The sequence below is a fragment of the Mirounga leonina genome, unplaced genomic scaffold (genome assembly GCF_011800145.1).
Source record: "Mirounga leonina isolate KUSES-001 unplaced genomic scaffold, KU_Mleo_1.0 Mir_178, whole genome shotgun sequence".
Classification (NCBI taxonomy): domain Eukaryota; kingdom Metazoa; phylum Chordata; class Mammalia; order Carnivora; family Phocidae; genus Mirounga; species Mirounga leonina.
In genome coordinates, this window is record NW_023270464.1 from 11,133,243 (window position 1) to 11,151,820 (window position 18,578).

At 41.2% G+C, this 18,578-nt stretch overlaps 1 protein-coding gene across 4 annotated transcripts in view; it reads left to right on the top strand.

Annotated features, from left to right (window-relative positions):
- Positions 1–18,578, top strand: part of TTC23 (tetratricopeptide repeat domain 23) — a 95,944-nt gene that overhangs the window by 8,803 nt on the left and 68,563 nt on the right. For 3 of the 4 annotated variants that reach the window (XM_035024040.1, XM_035024041.1, XM_035024039.1), the window contains 4 exons: positions 6,866–7,065; positions 11,453–11,576; positions 14,678–14,828; positions 15,223–15,348. In XM_035024040.1, the coding sequence (XP_034879931.1) occupies positions 6,886–7,065; positions 11,453–11,576; positions 14,678–14,828; positions 15,223–15,348 (581 nt within the window). In that variant the 5' untranslated portion in view covers positions 6,866–6,885. The remainder of the gene's footprint in view (positions 1–6,865; positions 7,066–11,452; positions 11,577–14,677; positions 14,829–15,222; positions 15,349–18,578) is intronic. The other variant, XM_035024042.1, reaches the window with a different exon arrangement.

An 18,578-nucleotide genomic window follows, 5' to 3' on the forward strand; every position in this document is an offset into this window, starting at 1 on the left:
CACTAACTGAAATGATCAAATCATCAACCAGTGGAATGAATAGAAAAGAAAGAAAGCTTAAGTCAAGAACGTATTAGAAAAAATCTCAGCCACCATCTTGGCATCAGAGATAACACGGAGTCTCTATACAGTGGGGTTTAAGCAAAGCTTAGATGTTGAATGGAAGGATTAGCCTTTCACGTTTTGAAGGGCTACCCAGGAATGAGTTTTGCTGGGATAGATTGGCCTCTGTAACTTTCTCACAGCCTGGCCTTCAGCTAGTTTCTTCCCTCTTTCATGTTTTCATTCTATATTATTTCATGAAGGAAAGAAAAGCTCCCACTTTCTTCCTTCTTGGTTAAACTGTAAAGCTCTATTTTGGATTATTAAGGAGTGGCCACACTTTACCTTGGTAACTATGTCCCGTCTAACTGCTCCAACACTCACCTCTAGCCATCTCAAATCCTATTTGTATGTAGGCATGGAATAAGTTACTAATTGTTTTAAAAAGGAGAGGAAAAAAATATGATCTTTAAAAAGATGTCACTCAGAACTAGTGATATATTTTCAACTTTTTATTTTTTTAATTTTTTTAAGTAAGCCCTATGCCCAATGTGGGGCTTGAACTCAAGACCCTGAGATCAAGCATCACATGCTCTACTGAGCCAGCTGCGTGACCCAATATATTTCTAACTTCTAAGTTGGACATTCTTATATAAATTTTCTCCCACAGCCTCAAATTCGACCTGGGAAACCAAATTGATTGTCTTATCAAAATGACCATTCCGCTTTACTCACTACTCCTGTCCATGGCATCACTGTGTCTTAGGGATCAGTAAACTTTTTCTGTAAAGGGCCAGACAGTAAACAATTTAGGCTTTGAGAGCGATAAGGTTTCTGTCACAAATACTCACCTCTGCCGTTGTAGTACAAAAGTGGCCATAGATAATATGTAAATTATTGTGTTGTGTTCCAAGAAAGCTTTATTTATAAAAACAAACAGTGGGCAGCACTTGGCCCATGCCGTAGCGTGCTGATGCCTATCTGGAGTTCCTGGATGAAAATGTCAGAGTCAGTGTTGACTATCTCCCTTCTTTAATTTTTACATCCAAGCAGCTCTCAAGTTGTAATTATTTCTTTCAGTAATTCTTCTTATCCTTCCCTTCACTTCCTTTCTCACTTCTACTGTGCACCTGAATTCATTCTGTGCAATATTCAGTGATTCATTTGACTGGTGGTAAGGGGTGGCTGCAGGACCATACCCACTTATTGAAGAGGGTCCCAGAATTTCTAGGGAGAAGTTTTAAGAAGCATATAGAATATTCTAATTTTATTTTTAGGGAAAATGCCTACTTTGTCAGAATATAAACTATAGAAAGTAAAACCTGATAAAATCTCTCTAGATGGTGGATCATGGTTAAAAATGGACATCAGAGGGGCGCCTGGGTGGCTCAGTCAGTTAAGCGGCTGCCTTCGGCTCAGGTCATGATCCCAGGGTCCTGGGATCGAGCCCCACGTCCGGCTCCCTGCTCAGCGGAGAGCCTGCTTCTCCCTCTCCCTCTGCCTGCCACTCTGCCTACTTGTGCTCTCTCTCTATCTCTCTGCCAAATAAATAAATAAAAATCTTTAAAAATAAAAAAAAATTAAAAAAAAAATGGACATCAGACATTGCTCAAATTTAGAATTTCCCAAGGTATGCAGTGTTTACAATTGGTGATGCCTAATGTGATATTAGGTGGAACACAGACCAACTTTTTTTTTTTTTTTTTAAGATTTTATTTATTTGACAGAGAGAGACACAGCGAGAGAGGGAACACAGCAGGGGGAGTGGGAGAGGCAGAAGCAGGCCTCCCGCCGAGCAGGGAGCTCGATGTGGGGCTCAATCCCAGGACTCTGGGATCATGACCTGAGCCGAAGGCAGACACTTAACGACTGAGCCACCCAGGCGCCCCCACAGACCAACTTTTAAAATATTAATACTTCTGTTTTTATTTTAATGTGTATTGGAGAAAATATGACATCAAACCCATAATATCACTGATTATTTATTAGGGTGAAGCTGAAGTAAGTATTAGGTTTTTAAAAAGTTGTAGTCTTAAAGAAAAAGTTAATATTGTAGGCAGAACACAGATACGCTAACAGTCATCAAGGTGGTAGGAGACTATCTAAAGTTTGAAAATCAGTGGCCACTTTGCCCCCCTAGTTTCCATTATATTTGTCTACTAATTAACAGATCAGTCTCAGTATTTTCATTTCTCTTTCTTGATAAAACCTTCAGGGGCTCATCACCACCTGCCAAATAAAGTCAATCAAATTCTTAGCCTAAAATCAATGTCTTCTAAACCTGGCTCCAGCCTTCCAGTTTTCCTCTACCTCCTGGCTTCCCAAACAGTGCTCAAAAAGTACCAGCTGCATAAGATTTAATGAGTGTCCCAGAAAAGGATTTCATGGTCCAAAAAGTTAGGGAAAGCATTGCATACTATATCCCTCGGAGGTATATTCACAAGGAATTATACGACATTAAAGCCTTTGAGAAAACTTGAGGTAATAAAACTTGTCCATGTTTATGGTAGAACCGTACTTTTGTAGAAACAATGTTTGTGTTTACCAGCTTACTTGATCATCATTGTCAATAACCCTCTCTTATAGATGGTGCATTAATGTCTCCTAGGTCTAGTGTACTAGAGAGGTTGGTTTGAAATATGCTGTTCTATATCCATGTCCCCAACCCCCGACACATACCAACCAAACTGAACCACCCACAGATAGCTATATACCCATTTCACCTTGCGCTTCTAAGCCCTTGGTAATTATTCACTCTGCTTGGGGTGCTTTCTCCTCTCTGTCCTTGTTCTCAAAATCTTTTCAACCAAGCAACCCGATTTCCCACAACAGTAATGGTTCCTATTTCTGAAGTCTTACCACATTCCGCTCTTCCAGCATTTTTTACCACCCAGTATCAGTATCATGGTAGTTGTGTACCTGATCTTTTTTCCTGCTAGATTTTACATTTCTAGGAATTACTGTTTTCCACATAGTGCATTGCTTATAGTAAGAATTCAATAAATATTTGATGAGTGAATGATAATAAGGTGAAATTTGAAATAACTTATCTGTAGTAAATAATAGAATTGGAGTTTGAAGGATCTACATGGGGAGAGGGGCAAATCAAATTTTGGTTTCATTGCTTTTTCTCTATTGTTTTTCTATGTTTATTTCATTGATTTGTGAGGTGAGCTTTATTATTTTATTAATTTTTTTCTTCTGTTTACCTAGAATTTAATTTGCTCTTTTTTTCTAGTTGCTGAAGGTAAAAGCTAAGGTCATGAACTTGAGAACTTTCTGCTTACATAGGCATTTAATGTCATAAAATTCTCCATAAGGACTGCTTTAGTGGCATTCTCAAATTCTTATGTGTTGTGTTTATATTCATTCAGTTAAAACTACTTTCAAATTTCTTTTTTGATTTCCTCTTTGAACCATGGTTGGGTTTTGTGGGGTTTTTTTTAGAAGTGTGTTGTTTAATTTCCAAATATTTGAGCGTTTTCCAGGTATCTTTCTGTTATTGATTTAAAATTTAATTCCTTTGTAGTCATATAATATATTTTGTGTGTCTTAAATCCTTATAAATTTACTAAAACTTGTTTTATGACCCAGAATAGAACCTGTCTTAGTTAATGTCCATGTGCACTTGAAAAGAATGTTATTCTACTCTCCTTGAGTAGAGTGTTCTAGTAAATGTCAAATCAAGTTGGTTGATGATGTAGTTCAAGTCTTATGTATCCTTAACTGATTTTTTGCCTATTTGGTGTATCAACTATTAAGAGCAAGGTATTTAAATCTCAGACTTGTAATTGAGGATTTATCTATTTCTCCTCACAATTCCATCAGTTTGGGGTCCTGTATTGCAAAACTGTTATTAAGTGTATAAACACTTAGAATGATTATATCTTCTTGACTAATTGACCTTTTATAATTATAAATGACCTTTTTTCTGATAATATTCTTTGCTGTACAATTTACTTTGATATTAATAGAGACAATCCAACTTTGCTTTTGATTAATTTTAGTATATAGTTTTCCATCATTTTACCTTTAATCTAATTGTCTTTCTCGGGTTTTGCATTTTTATCCAATCTGGCAATGTCTGTTTCTTAAGTAGGGTGTTTAGACCATTTACATTTAATGTGATTGCTGATATAGTTAGATTTAAGTCTGTCATCTGCTATTTATTTTCTATTTGTCCCATATGTTCTTTTTTCCCTTTCCCCAGTTTTTTCGAGTTTCTACTGGATTGTTTTTATGAGTCCTTTTATCTCCTTTGTTGGCATATTACCTATAATTCTTTATCTGGTTATTTTAATGGTTACTTAGGGTTTATACTATACATCTCTGACTAAGTCTACCTTCAATTAATATTATACCACTCCACATACAGTGTAAGAACTTCACAATTCCATTCCTTCCTCCCTAGCCTTTATGCTACTGTTCTACATTTCACTTATACATATGTTATAAGCCCCACAGTATATTATTTTTTTGTTAAAAAGAGTTAATTATCTTTTAAAGAGATTTAAGTAATATGAAAAGTCTTACATATTTGCCCATGTAAGTATCATTCCCATTGTCTTCATTCCTTTGTGTAGATCTAGATTTCCATTTGCTATCATGTTCCTTCCTTCTGAAAGACTTCCTTTAATAATTTGTGGAGAACATTAGAGTCAAATCTGCGATGATTAATTCTTACAGTTTTTGGTTTTGAAAGATAATTTCACTGGTGCAGAATTTTAGCTTGACAATTTTTTCTTTCCATACTTTAAGTATGTTGTTTTACTCCCTTCTCATGTGCTTTTTTCCTCCAAGAAATCTGCTGTCATCTGTATCTTTATTTTTTCATACTAATATGTTTTTCCCCCTACATTTAAGATTTTCTCTTTACCTTGGTTTTGAGCAGTTTGTTTATGATGTGTCTTGGTGTAGTTTTCTCTGTTTCTTGTGTTTAGTGTTCACTGAACTTCTTGGGTCTCTAGCTCTTTACTTTTACTCAAATTTGGAAAATTTTGGGCTGTTATTTCTTCAAATATTTTTTCTGTCCCTGCTACAATCTACTTTCCTATAGAGACTCAAATTACATATATATTAGGCAATTTGAAGTTGTTTCACAGCTCATGATCTTTTTTATTTTTTATTTTTTATTTCTTTAAGATTTTATTTGTTTATTTGACAGAGAGAGACACAATGAGAGAGGGAATACAAGCAGGGGGAGTGGGAGAGGGAGAAGCAGGCCTCCCGCTGAGCAGGGAGCCTGATGCGGGGCTCGATCCCAGAACCCTGGGATCATGACCTGAGCCTAAGGAAGACGCTTGACGACTGAGCCACCCAGGCGCCCCTCGTGATCTTTTTTAGATGGTTTCTATTGCTATGTCTACAAGTTCAGTCATCTTTTCATCTGTAATATCTAATCTGTCATTAATTCCATCTAGTGTATTTTTCATCTCACATATACTTTTCATATCTAGAAGTTCAATTTGGGCCTTTTTTATATCTTCTGTCTCTACTTAACTGTTGAAGCATATGGAATGCAATTATAATAACAACTTTAGTACTCTTTTCTCCTAATTTAATATCTGTGTCAATTCTGGGTTTTGAGTCATTGATTATCATTCTCATTATGGCCCATGTTTTCCTGTCCCTTTGCATGCCTTGTAATCTTTGATTGGATGTCGGACTTTGTGAATTTTACCTTGTTGCATGCTAGCTGTTTTTGTATTCCTATACATCCTTGAGTTTTGTCTTATGGGGCAGTTAAGTTACTTAGAAATGGGCTGATCCTTTTAGGTCTTATTTTTACGCTTTGTTAGGTGAGTCTAAGCAGTGCTCAGTCTAGGGGTAATAATTTCACACTACTGAAACAAAACCCTTCTGAGTGCTTTACCCAATGCATTATGAATTATGAGTTTTCCAGTCTGTTTGGTGGGGACAGGCATTGCCAGCCCTGAGTGAATGCCAGACACTGTTCCTTTCAATATTCTTAAAGGATTCTTTCCCCAGACTCAAGTATTTTTCTTATACACATGCTGATCAGTATTTTCTCCCCATATTGTGAGGATCCCTCTGCTAATCTCCAGGATCCTCTCTCTGTACATCTCTATCCTCTCCAGTAAGCTATCCTATGAACTCTAGCTACCTTGTTCTCCCCAGATCCTCAGCTCTAGTTCTTCAACTCAGAGAGTCTACCTGGTTACTTCTGTGTTTCCAATCCTTGCATGTCCTAGAAACTTTCTCAAAGTGATAAGCTGGGGTAATCATGGGTCTCACTTTGTTTCTTTTATCCATTGATCAAATCTGATATCCTGTCTCTTGAAAACCGTTGTTCCATAGTATTTTTGTCTGTGTGGAGTTTTTGTTGTTGTTGTTTTTTGTTTTTGTGTGTTTGTTGGTTGGTTGGCTATTTCAGGCAAGAGAATAAATCTGGTCCCTATTACCCCATCTTGACAAGAAGTAAAAGTTTAATAAGTCATTTTTTCACTGCTTCAAGGTTAGTTGGGGTTCAGGTGATCTAATATGGGTTCTTTGAGAGTTGTTTGGGCTTGCCTGATTTCTCCTGTATATACATATATAAAATACATATATAAATATGTATATTTTAGTGAACAAGGAATGTTTGGTTTAGTTAAAAGTGGAAATCAGCCTGAAAGTTTTACGAAGAAGTTAATACTAGTTCTCAGGATCTTTTTGGATGGAGTGCTACTAATTTCAAAGAACTCACATGTAGAGTATTGAAATTTTCCTAGATCTAGCCTCAGTCTCTAGGAAAAATGTGTATTTGTATAAGTAAGTACAGAAATTATCACTTAACACCTTTATTTTCTTATTTAAAAATTAGAGGACAATGTATATAAAAATATGCAAGAATCCAAGGAAACCCCCATATCCAGTCACCTAGATGAAATTGTTGCAGCTGTCAGCGTAACGCCTAGAAAGAAGATCCAAAACAAGCTGCCGCAGACAGCGCTATTCCAGCCTCCTCGAGAGAAACTCCACCTCTGTGAAGAGAAAGCAAAGTCCTACTCTAGCAATCACGAAGTAAGGACCCTTCATTTTCTATACCTGCACTCTGGTAACTGATGAGAGTTTAGGTTACATTTCTACCCTCAGGAGTTTGGCACAAGAGAATATATGGAGTACCTTTCTCACAGAATGAGTGGGTGTAGCTCCCCAGGGCTCCAGGCACAGCACTTGGCACAGTCAACACCATACTTGCTGAATGAATGCACAAATGGACAAACAGGTTTACCCTGACCTCTGGCAAGCGTACACTAGACCAGTTGGTTATAGGTTTGACCTACTGCAGTCTTTTTCCATCAGTGTATACATATTTATTGCGCTCTCCCTAGTGCCGGGTCTAAGCACTGGAATCTAACACAAAGCAGATGAAACTTCTATAGAGCTTACAATTCTTAGGTTTTTGATCTTCTTGTTTTCTGCATACACCTTTCTCATTCTCTCCTCAAAGTTTTACTCATTCACTCGCTCATTCAATATGTATTTCTCTACCACCACTTATGTGTTGGGTCCTGTGTTGTTTGAGCGTGCAGCTCTTGATTTTGGCTCTGGGTCCTGGGATGGAGGGCTCCTTGCTCAGTGAGGAGTCGGCTGGAGATTCTCTCTCTCCTGCTGCCCCTCCCCCTCTGTCTCTCTCTCTTTCAAATAAATAAATCAATCTTTAAAAAATAATAATCCCAGCAAGGAATTATAAGAGCCTGAACTACAACAGAGGCAGGCGAGATGCTAAGATCTGACAGGAATTTGGAAATGTGAATCAGTGGGGCCTGGTGATTAAGGGGACATAGGAGTTGTAGAGGCAAGAGCCAATCACAGGGGGTGTATACAATTCATGACTTATGTCTCAGCCAGCTTGGGTGGTGGGAAGCTTGCCAGTGCCTTTACCATTGTAATGAAGACAGGAGGAAGAGCAGGATTATGGAGAGGAGACGTGAATTTGGTTTTGAACATGTGCTTATTCATTATGCAGCACATATTTATTCAGTACCCACTACGTGCCAAGCTCTGTACTAGGTAGGCAGTAGGCTGGCAGCCTTTCTCAACCAGAGTTCTGCAGAATTAAGCCTGAATGCCCCAAAGCATTTACTGTCCATAAAGAAGTAACATCTCTTCTGTGGATCTGGAGTGGTACTAAATCAGCATAGACAGGTTGAATGCCCTCATGTTGCTGAGGGGCAATCGACATTGTAAATACACTAATGAGCTAGACGTTGTATCAAGTGCTGTTAGGGAAAGAGCGGACCTGTCTACGAAGAGGCGACATATGAGCTGAGACCTTAAGAAGTGAAGGAGCCAGTATGGAGGAGCTAAGGGAAAAGAGTTTCAGGGAGAGGGAACAGCACATGTAAAGTCTATGAGGTGCGCACGAGTGTGATGTGTTTGGAGTAAAAGAGAAGACCATGGTCTGATGTGAAATGCAGCTGGAGAGGCAGGGAGTTCACTTAGGACCTCGCAGGTCTCCAGCTGAGTGTCCTGGGAGGCCTTAAAAGTGTTTGCAGGAAAGTATTAACATGATGTAATTGGCTTTTTAAAATTTCTATTTTTTTCTACTTTTGAATTTTAAAATATTTTCAGACTTACAGGAAAGTCTACAAGATTCACCAGTCTTTAACGTTTGCATTATGGCTTTATTTGTCTGTGTACATGTCATTATTTTTTTGAACTGTCTGAGAGCAAATTATAGATATTATGGTCCTTTACCCCCTGAATATCTTGGAGGATACTCTCCAGGTAACCACGGTACAGTGATTAAAGTTAGGAAACTAACATTGGTACAATATTATCATCTAACCTACAAACCTTATCCATATTTCTCAAATTATCGCAATCATGTCTTTGGCAGAAAAAAAAATCAGATCCATGCTCTGCTCCATCAGATTAAATTATTTCCAAGGCTCATCCCAGTTATGAAAAAGTCTGCCTACTTGTACTTCTCTCTTCTCTACCTCCTCCCCATGCCTGTTGGATGAAGCCACCGGAACTGGCAGAATAAAGATCAGAAAGCCAAAGGGACATTTGAACTTTGTGTTCTAGCAAGTAAGAAGGTGGAGGGAGGACAGGCTGCTCTTCTCTACCCCTGTCCCAGTTGCAGGTAGTGAGGACCAAGGCTATGATTGGGGGGTAGGGGGGTGGGGGGGGCTGACTTCTGATCTACATAGCCTCCTTCTTAGAAATCTGTGGTTGGGGGCGCCTGGGTGGCTCAGTTGGTTAAGCAACTGCTTTCGGCTCAGGTCATGATCCTGGAGTCCCTGGATCGAGTCCCGCATCGGGCTCCCTGCTCGGCAGGGAGTCTGCTTCTCCCTCTGACCCTCCCTCCTCTCATGTGCTCTCTCTCTCATTCTCTCTCTCAAATAAATAAATAAAATCTTAACAAAAAAAAAAAAGAAATCTGTGGTTGGGATCAGGTCCTCTCTCTTTTCGGTGGACTATCTCTCTAGACTCCCCAGTGTTTTCATCATTTCTTTCTTTTTCATACACTATTCATTTGCTGTCTCCCCGCGGAAGCCATTCCCTTAACTCCCAGCATTAGTTGGGCTCCATCTGCCGAGAGAGAACCCGCTGCCGAGATTGCTCACGCCTATTTTTTTGACTGGTTGGTGTCGGCTCCTGGTGCCTTTCTACCTGGGCCTCTCCGTGGGACCAGGAGGCTTCCTCATGGCATGGTGGTAGGGTTACCAGTTTGCTGGGGCTGCCATAGCCAAATACCCCAGACTGGCTTCAACAACAGAAGTTTATTTCCTCAGAGTTCCAGAGGCTACAAGTCCAAGATCAGAGTGTTGGCAAGGTTGATGGCATTGGAGGCTTAGCTTGCAGAGGGTGTCCTCTCGCTGTCCCCACTTCTTTCTTTGTGCATGCCTCTCCCTGGTGTCTCTTCCTCGTCTTTTTTTTTTTTTAAAGATTTTATTTATTTATTCATGAGAGACAGAGAGAGAGAAAGAGAGAGAGAGAGGCAGAGGGAGAAGCAGGCTCCCTGCTGAGCAGGGAGCCCGATGCGGGGCTCGATCCCAGGACCCTGAGATCATGACCTGAGCTGAAGGCAGTCGCTTAACCGACTGAGCCACCCAGGTGCCCCCACTTTAGACTTTTAGCTAAAGTCATCCCATTGTTGTTGTTTGTCCTTGTTGTTTTAAGGTAATTCACATAACGTACCATTTTAAAATGTACAGTTTAGCAGCATTTGTTACATTCACCATGTTGTGCAACCATAATCTTTATTTAATTGCAAGACTTTTTTTTTTTTTTAAGATTTTATTTATTTGACAGAGAGAGACACAGCGAGAGAGGGAACACAGCAGGGGGAGTGGGAGAGAGAAGCAGGCCTCCTGCGGAGCAGGGAGCCCGATGCGGGGCTCAATCCCAGGACCCTGGGATCATGACCTGAGCCGAAGGCAGACGCTTAACGTCTGAGCCACCCAGGCGCCCTCTTCCTCGTCTTATAAGGACATCAGTCACACTGGAGTAGGGCTCTACCGTAACAACCTCATTTCAACTTACGGCTTTAAACGTCGACTTTACCCCTTCTCTCCATATACTGTCCCATTCTGAAGTACTTGGGCCTCCAACATTTGGGTTTGGGGAGTGGGGGCCCACAATTCAGCCCATAAAAGGTTCTAAATAGAATCAGAAAGTGGAAGCCTCTAGTTCCTTAAGGTGTAGGCCCCCAAACCTGGTACCACATCATTTCCTCCATATTCCATCAGCCAGTCATAAAGCCCAGATTCAAAGGGAAGGAGACCTAGACCCGCACCGCTGGACGGAAAGAGGGAATTCTGGAGTGACATTTTAAAACTACCAGCCTCGCTTTGAATGTATTGCTACTCTGAGCTGACCTGGAGCTGGAGAGGCCAGCTCCCTGTTCTCTTTGTCCTGACACTGAATATAAATGGACTTCTCACTCCTTTAGTGAAATCTGTTTGTCAGTCCTGCCAACCTCATTGCCATGCTGATATCCTAGGCTGCTAAGAAGGGTATTTGAATTGAGAACTAGCGAGTGTTATTTCGAAACCCACTACCACCTTGCCCACTGGTGCCTGAATGGTGTTCATAGCTGGGCAGCTGGAAACCCTAGGGAATGACAAGTCTGCTCTAGTTTTTCTATGTCTTCTTGATTCATTATATTTTTCATAATGTACTACAAGCTTAAATGTTTTAGAAATTGAAATGTATTATAAATTTTACTTGTTTCTGCCATTTATTGTCTATTTCACCCCACCCGATTAACAGCCCACCACCCAAAACAGATCTTTGCCTGTTTTGTTCTCTGATGGATCCCAAGTGCTTACAACCATGTCCGGCATATACTAGGCACTCAGGAAGTACACACTGGATAAAAGCGCAAGTTGACTTTGTGCTTTGTGACTGCGTTTTCAGTTGTCTGACGAGTAAAGCCCATTTTCTCTCGTCGCAGTATAAAGAGGCTGTCCATGAGCTGGTGCGCTGCATAGCGCTGACGAGAATTTGCTACGGCGCCTCGCACTGGAAACTAGCGGAGGCACACATTAGTCTGGCTCAGGGCTACCTCCAGCTGGAAGGTGAGTTCCTCCCAGATGAGGGTGGAGGGGGTGGGGATTAGTCCATGGGTCTCTGCTTTTTCATGGAAATTTGACTCCCACTTACCTAGAAGGATTCATTAGGTTTTCTTGAATATTCTCCTGTCCACACATTGAAGAGCCATCTCCTTTCAGAAAGAGTCAATGAGATTTTTTCTATGATACCTAAAAAAGAGAAGGAAGATTTTAGCCCTTTGGATGGCTTTGGAGGACCCTTTTTTAAAATTTAAATTCAATTAATTAACATATAATGTATTACTGGTTTCAGAGGTAGAGGCCTATGATACATCAGTCTTATATAACACCTGGTGCTCGTTACATCACGTGCCCACCTTAATGTCCATCACCCAGTTACCCCATCCCCCTCCTCCCCTCCAGCAGCCCTCAGTTTGTTTCCTATGATTAAGAGTCTCTTATGGTTTGTCCCCTCTCTGGTTTTGTCTTGTTTTATTTTTTTGGAGGACCCTTTTTTATGATCTTAAAAGTAAGGTTCTTGGGAGAGAATTTGTTAGCTTGGAAGGCATTGTAGGAGGGGCCCAATGCATGGAGTAGGGGCCTAAAATAGGATCCAGCCACATTTGTTTTGATGGAGAATCGCTTTCCTGTAAGTGACCCCTCCCCACCCCCCCAAAAAAATACATAAATAAAAGACTAAATCAAGCTGGCAGTGAACAAAAGGTAATGTATTGTCTTATACAACTTGAAAAGCGAAGGGTAAAACTTGCTGTAGACTTAGCCAGATCCGGGCGTTCAAACGATGTCATCAGTTCCGTGTTTCTCTCTTATCCCACCGCTTGGCTCTGTTTTTCTCTGTATGGACTTCATTCTTACCCAGGCTCTGCCCACGTGGCAGCAGCAAGTCTTGCAGAAGCTGTAAACTCCCTCATCAGCATTCCCAGGAAAGAAAGAACATCTTTCCCCCCAAATCTCAGGATCTGGGGGTTCTTATTGGGCTGACTTGGATGGTATGTCAAAGGCAAGGAATAGTCTGATTGGCTAGATCTGCCTTTTGGCTCCACTGGATCCTGGGGGACAAGCTGGCCTTGGTAAATCGAATGGATTGGGTGTGCAGGGGCCAGGTGTCCCCAGAAGAAAACAGAGGAAGGGGGATAGACGCAGGGAAGGATAGCATGTCTTCTCCTTTTGACTAGGCATCCTAGGATGGCTGTATAAGAGTACATCTCTGTACTCCTTTCTTCAACTGAAAAGCAATGATAGTGATGATGGTGCTACTTAACTTCCCAGGATTGATCCAGTGAATACATAAAATAACAAGAAGTGGGAAACACCAGCAATGCTCCGCACAGAATTGCCACCCAATAAATTTGGCTAAATCTGATTATCGACTGGTCCTACCTATTAGATCAAAGACTGTTGGAGCCAGAGGGGACCCTGGAGATCATCTAGTTCAAACCCTAACCCCCTCCTATATTTTTAGATTCAGAGGGAACGAGTGAGCTGGAACAGCTTGCCCCAATTTACATTGTTAGTATGTAGATGATCCGAGACTCAGACCTAAGATTTTGCATGCCAACACCAGTGGCCTGGCATCTGGGATTTCAAATGATGCTTTTCTTCCACAGCCTGCTACCTTTTTGCATGATAGTCTTTCTTTCTCAATTTAAAGTGAAAGCAGCATCTACTCTTCCTTAAGTTCTTATTGAATGCCAGGCACCATGCTAACTATCTCCCACGCATGTTCTCATTCATTCTTCATCACAATCCTATAAGGGGGGTAATATTATCATCACTGTTTACAGTTGAGGGAGCTGAAGCCAACATTTCAGAGTAAGTGGTAGTTCAGGGAACTCATTCTGGGCAGTTTGATGTCAGAGCTGGTGTTTTTAAACCTCAACCCACACTGCCTCCTGTTGCCTGAGTTCCTTGAGGGAATGTACCAAAGTTGATAATACAGTGCGCCTTTATCTTTTGTAATATTGCATATTTAATTGGCAATAATAAATTTCTCGTAGGTTGATTAAATGTGTGCTTTAAAAAAATTAGACAAAATTCTCTGAAGTAGTGAGCACTGGGTGTTGTATGCAACTGATGAATCACTAAATTCTACCTCTGCAACTAATAATACAGTATATGTTAATTAAATTGAATTTAAATTAAACATTCAAACAAACAAACAAAAATTAGACAAAATTCTCTAAGAGTTCCCACATGGAGAACATACCCTGGATTTTTGCCATCTGAAGATATATTCTTCTGTTTTGTAGACACAGGAACAGAATTAATTTCAGATTTTTGGCAGCTTTTTTAGAGATTTGAGATACTATTTCATATAATGGAAAAACATAAGACCAGGGGTGTATGGATGTGGGTGGCAGAGAGGATGTCAGTGTGGGGGAGGAGGATGGGAGTGTGGGGAAGTGAAAAGCCCTGAAACCTGACCGGTGACCACCCCCCCCCCCGCCGTCTCCCTTACCGCAAATTAATAAGCCATGGAAGAACTCTGGAGCGCACTGGGGGATTAGAGCTTGGTAGTGATTATTTTTCTCATTGTTGTCCCATTTTGTTTCATGTTAGTCAATAACCTTATAGGAATAAGAGATTGTGGCATATTAGCCCATTCTGTCACTGAAATTATATTTGTAAGTTTTTGTAGATTATCACTGTATTTGTATTCTGTTAAAATAACTCTCTGAAGTTATGATTATAGATAGACAAGCAGAAGATTCAGAATTTTTAGTATTTCATTAAGATCGCTGTCACAAAGCCAGAATTGAAATTCATGAATATCTTATTTCCTGCCCAGAATGCTATAGTCCTTGCATTCCATTTGTTTTCTTATAATTATTTAGAACATATTTTATATCTGATATTGGTGAGGTTTCAAAGTTGTTCAGTTCCCGCTCGTTCTGTTTACTTCTAGAAAGGCCATTTGGGGAAAAATTTATCTTGAGTACTAGGTGCAAACCACTCCTTTGGTTTTTACAGTCAGGACAATATTTCATGCCGCCCTGATCCATCTCTATGCGTCACTTGCCAATACGTGAAGGAGACCTCGTTCGATTTCCCAGCCAGAGATAATTATAGTGAAAGAGAAACTGAGACCGCTTTTTCTTTGTCCACAGGACTGTCGCTGCAAGCAAAGCAACATGCAGAAAAAGCCAAAGAAATCCTCACCAACTCCATTGTGCCTCCCTATAACGACAATACAGATGTTTTCAAGTGTTCAGTTGAACTGTTCCATACCATGGGGAGAGCCTTACTCTCCCTTCATAAGTATCCTTTTGTTCTAATCATTCCACCTAGAAAAGCCCCCCATAATGCTTATATTTAATTTTCTTTTTTTTTTTAAGATTTTATTTCTTTGAGATAGAAAGAAAAGAGAGAGAGAGAGCATGAGCAGGAGGCAGAGGTCGAGGGGGAAGCAGACTCCCTGCTGAGCAGGGAGCCTGAAGCAGGGCTCGATCCCAGGACCCTGAGATCAGGACCTGAGCCAAAGGCAGACACTTTTAACCGACTGAGCCACCCAGGCGCCCCTTATTTTCAAGGCCAGATCAAAAAGTGACAAATGGCTCAGGAAGGGTGATGGGAAGTTTAAGAGCCAAGGATGTCCAGGAACTGAGGCCCCAGAATCTAGAGCCATATGTGAAGTTTCCTGAACACAGCCCAGATTTAAGGAAGCTTCAGAGAATTTGTCAAAGGCAGAGCAACTTGCAAAGGAGCTGCTGCAGTGTGGAAGGATTATAAAGGAGGAATGGATAGAAATTCAAGCACGGATCAAATTGTCATCTGCACAGTAAGTTTCCAGTTTAGGACATTTTGAATACATCATGGCCGGAGGTTCTCTGCCAGAACAGTCTGTCTTCAGGCAGAAGGAGTTCTCCACGGTGCTGTGTCCGTGGCTCTCCGTGGCCATTGTCCAGAAGCAAAAGAGGACCATGGTTATGTCACAGCAGCCACAACCAAGGCACATACATCAGTGACATTTTTTTAAAAAGATTTTATTTATTTAATAGAGAGAGCACATGCATGTGCACACAAGAGAGGGAGAGAGAGACAGAGCAGGAGGAGAGGGAGAAGCAGGCTCCTCCCAGGACCCTGAGATCATGACCTGAGCCGAAGGTAGATGCTTAACCGACTGAGCCACCCAGGCATCCCCATCAGTGACTCTGTTCACTAAATAATGTGGTGCTGATACATCCACCCCTGGGTCCTAGAGTTCTGATGTCATTCTCTTGACTTTCTATTTCTTGTCTGCTCTCCTGGACCCAGTCTTCAGGGAAGTGAAAATTAAAGTCATGAGCTACTACTACAGCTCCACTAGAATGGCTAAAGTTTTTTTTAAATCTTTTTTTTATTATGTTAAATTAGCCAACATATAGCACATAAGTTTTTGATGTAGTGTTCAGCGATTCATTAGTTGTGTATAACACCCAGTGCTCATCACCACACGTGCCCTTCTTAATACTTAATGTCCCATTCCCCCACCCCCTCCCCTCTGAAACCCTCACTTTGTTTCCTGGAGTCCAGAGTCTCTCATGGTTTCCTCTCTAATTTCTTCCCATTCAGTTCCCTATGGTCCTCCGCACTATTCCTTATGTTCCACATATGAGTGAAACCATATGATAATTGTCTTTCTCTGCTTTACTTATTTCACTTAGCATAATCCCCTCCAGCTCCATTCATGTCTATGCAAATGGCAGGTATTCATCGTTTCTGATGGCTGAGTAATATTCCATTGTATATATGGACCACATCTTTATCCATTCATCTGTTGAAGGGCATCTCGGCTCCTTCCACAGTTTGGCTACTGTGGACATTACTGCTATGAACATTGGGGTGCAGGCGGCCCTTCTTTTCACTACATCTGTGTCTTTGGGGTAAATACCTAGAAGTGCAATTGCTGGGTTGTAAGGTTGGCTAAGTTTTTTAAAAGACTGATAATAATATCAAGTGTTGGTAAGGATGTCAGGCTCTTAGAGGCTTTCTCGTATGTTGTTGTTTAGAATATGTTTGGTATAACTACTTTAGAAAACTGGCTTTATCTTCAAAATAGTAATGTTCATCTGCTCTATGACACAGCAGTATCACTCATAAATAGAACAGAAATGCACACATATGTTCACCAAAAGACAGCCAAGAATGTCCAAAGCTACATTATTTGTAAAAGCCAAGAATCAGAAACAATCCAACTGTTCACCAAAGCAGAATAGATAAAATTGTGATCTGTTCGTACAAAGGAAATGATGAGACTGCTCCTTTGCTTCACATCAGGGATGACTCTCACAAACATAATGCGTCGTGCAAGAAGCCAGACCCAAAGAGAGGAATCACTGGGAGGGCCTGTCAGTCCAGAATTTCTTCCCACCCAGAAGTAGGTATTCTATCTTGTATTGTAAGAGAGGAAAGAAGCAACTCGGAGGTCCCAGATCTGATACTTGTTGCATCTGTTGAAACCTAACCAATGTTACGAGAACTTAATGTCCAGCGGTATTGCTTCAAAAAACAAACTATCGTTGGCCAGAATCCGGCATCTCCTCTAAGAATTCTTTCCAAATAGCAGTACCAAATCTTGCCAGCAGATGGCGCGCCTCGTACACATCTACCCACCAAGAATGGTGGCTCAGTCGTTAAGCGTCTGCCTTCGACTCAGGTTATGATCTCAGGGTCCTAGGATCCAGCCTCGCATCGGGCTCCCTTCTCCGTGGGAAGCCTGCTTCTCCCTCTCCCACTCCCCCTGCTTGTGTTCCCTCTCTCGCTGTCTCTGTCAAATAAATAAATAAAGTCTTAAAAAAAAAAAAAAAAAACGTAGGTCAATGTTTCCAGCTGTCGTACAAAGTTACTTTATATCTAGCTGAGTTGTTTTAAACTTCACCACTTCTTTCAGTCCTGGTTCTTCGCAGTGACATAGTCACTGGAACTTGCGTGTTTCAATGGCATGGTTTTCATTTGATCACTCTGCCTCATTTCCTCATTGAGTTATGAATATTTTGCCTACACAGAGCTGCTTTAGAAATGTATGAGGCTTTGTTTTTGTACATTTCGGCTTATATTCACAACCCCAAGGGCCTTTTCTTTTACCAGGTCTTGATTGCAGAAGACCAGGATAATGTCTCAGGCAGCTCTCACGGGATTTGTGTTCCTCTTAAAAGGGTATCTTTCATGCATCCTCCTCCTCCTTCTGCCTCGCCTTTTATGGTGTCCATCAGGCCAGGCCAGTTCTTTTCTCCTCGGGCTGACAGATGAATGCTGCCGGGTGACTCATGGTCCGTGCCTTCTATCCCTAACTGTGGGCTGAAGTGTTGTCCCTTTTACCTGACCTCCTCTGTTCTAGCACTACTTCCTATTCACTAATCATTCATTAACTTTGGAGACTAAGTCCAAAACATGTTCCTATGCAACCCCTTGTTTTTTCTAAATGTGATCAAGAAACTCGCTAGTGAATATGGGCAAACCCTTCCCCTGTGTTAAGAATTATTTTCTGCCCCAGTTACTGCTGCTCCAGAACATGTGACCTGTCTAGGATTTCCCTAGGACCGTGTGACAGGTCATCTTTGGAGTACTCCACAGCTTGCTCGGTGAGCACTTGGCCTGGTGTTGCTGTGCTGACTAGCTCAGTGCACTTGGGATAACTAGAGCATCAACAGGACATCTCCTGTATCTCGAAGGAACGGGACGTGGTGTAGTCAACAGTGTGGGCTTTACAATCAGGTAGCCCCGAGTTCAAATCAGCATCCATTCCACCCTCCCAGCTGTAGGACTATGGGCAAGTCCCCCACTCTCCTCTCCTGTTAAGGTAGGAATGATCAGACCTCCAAGGTTTGCCATGATGATGAAATAGACCGCACATTAAAGCATCTGGGTACATGGTGGAGAAGGGGTAGAGGGAGAGGAAGAGAGAGAATCTTAAGCAGCCTCCATGCCCTACATGGCACAGATTACCTTCATATCCTTTATCTGCTTTCTATTTCTTCAATCCCTTAAAGTCTTAAATTTCAGAGCGCTGTATTTTTCTCGTTCCCTTTC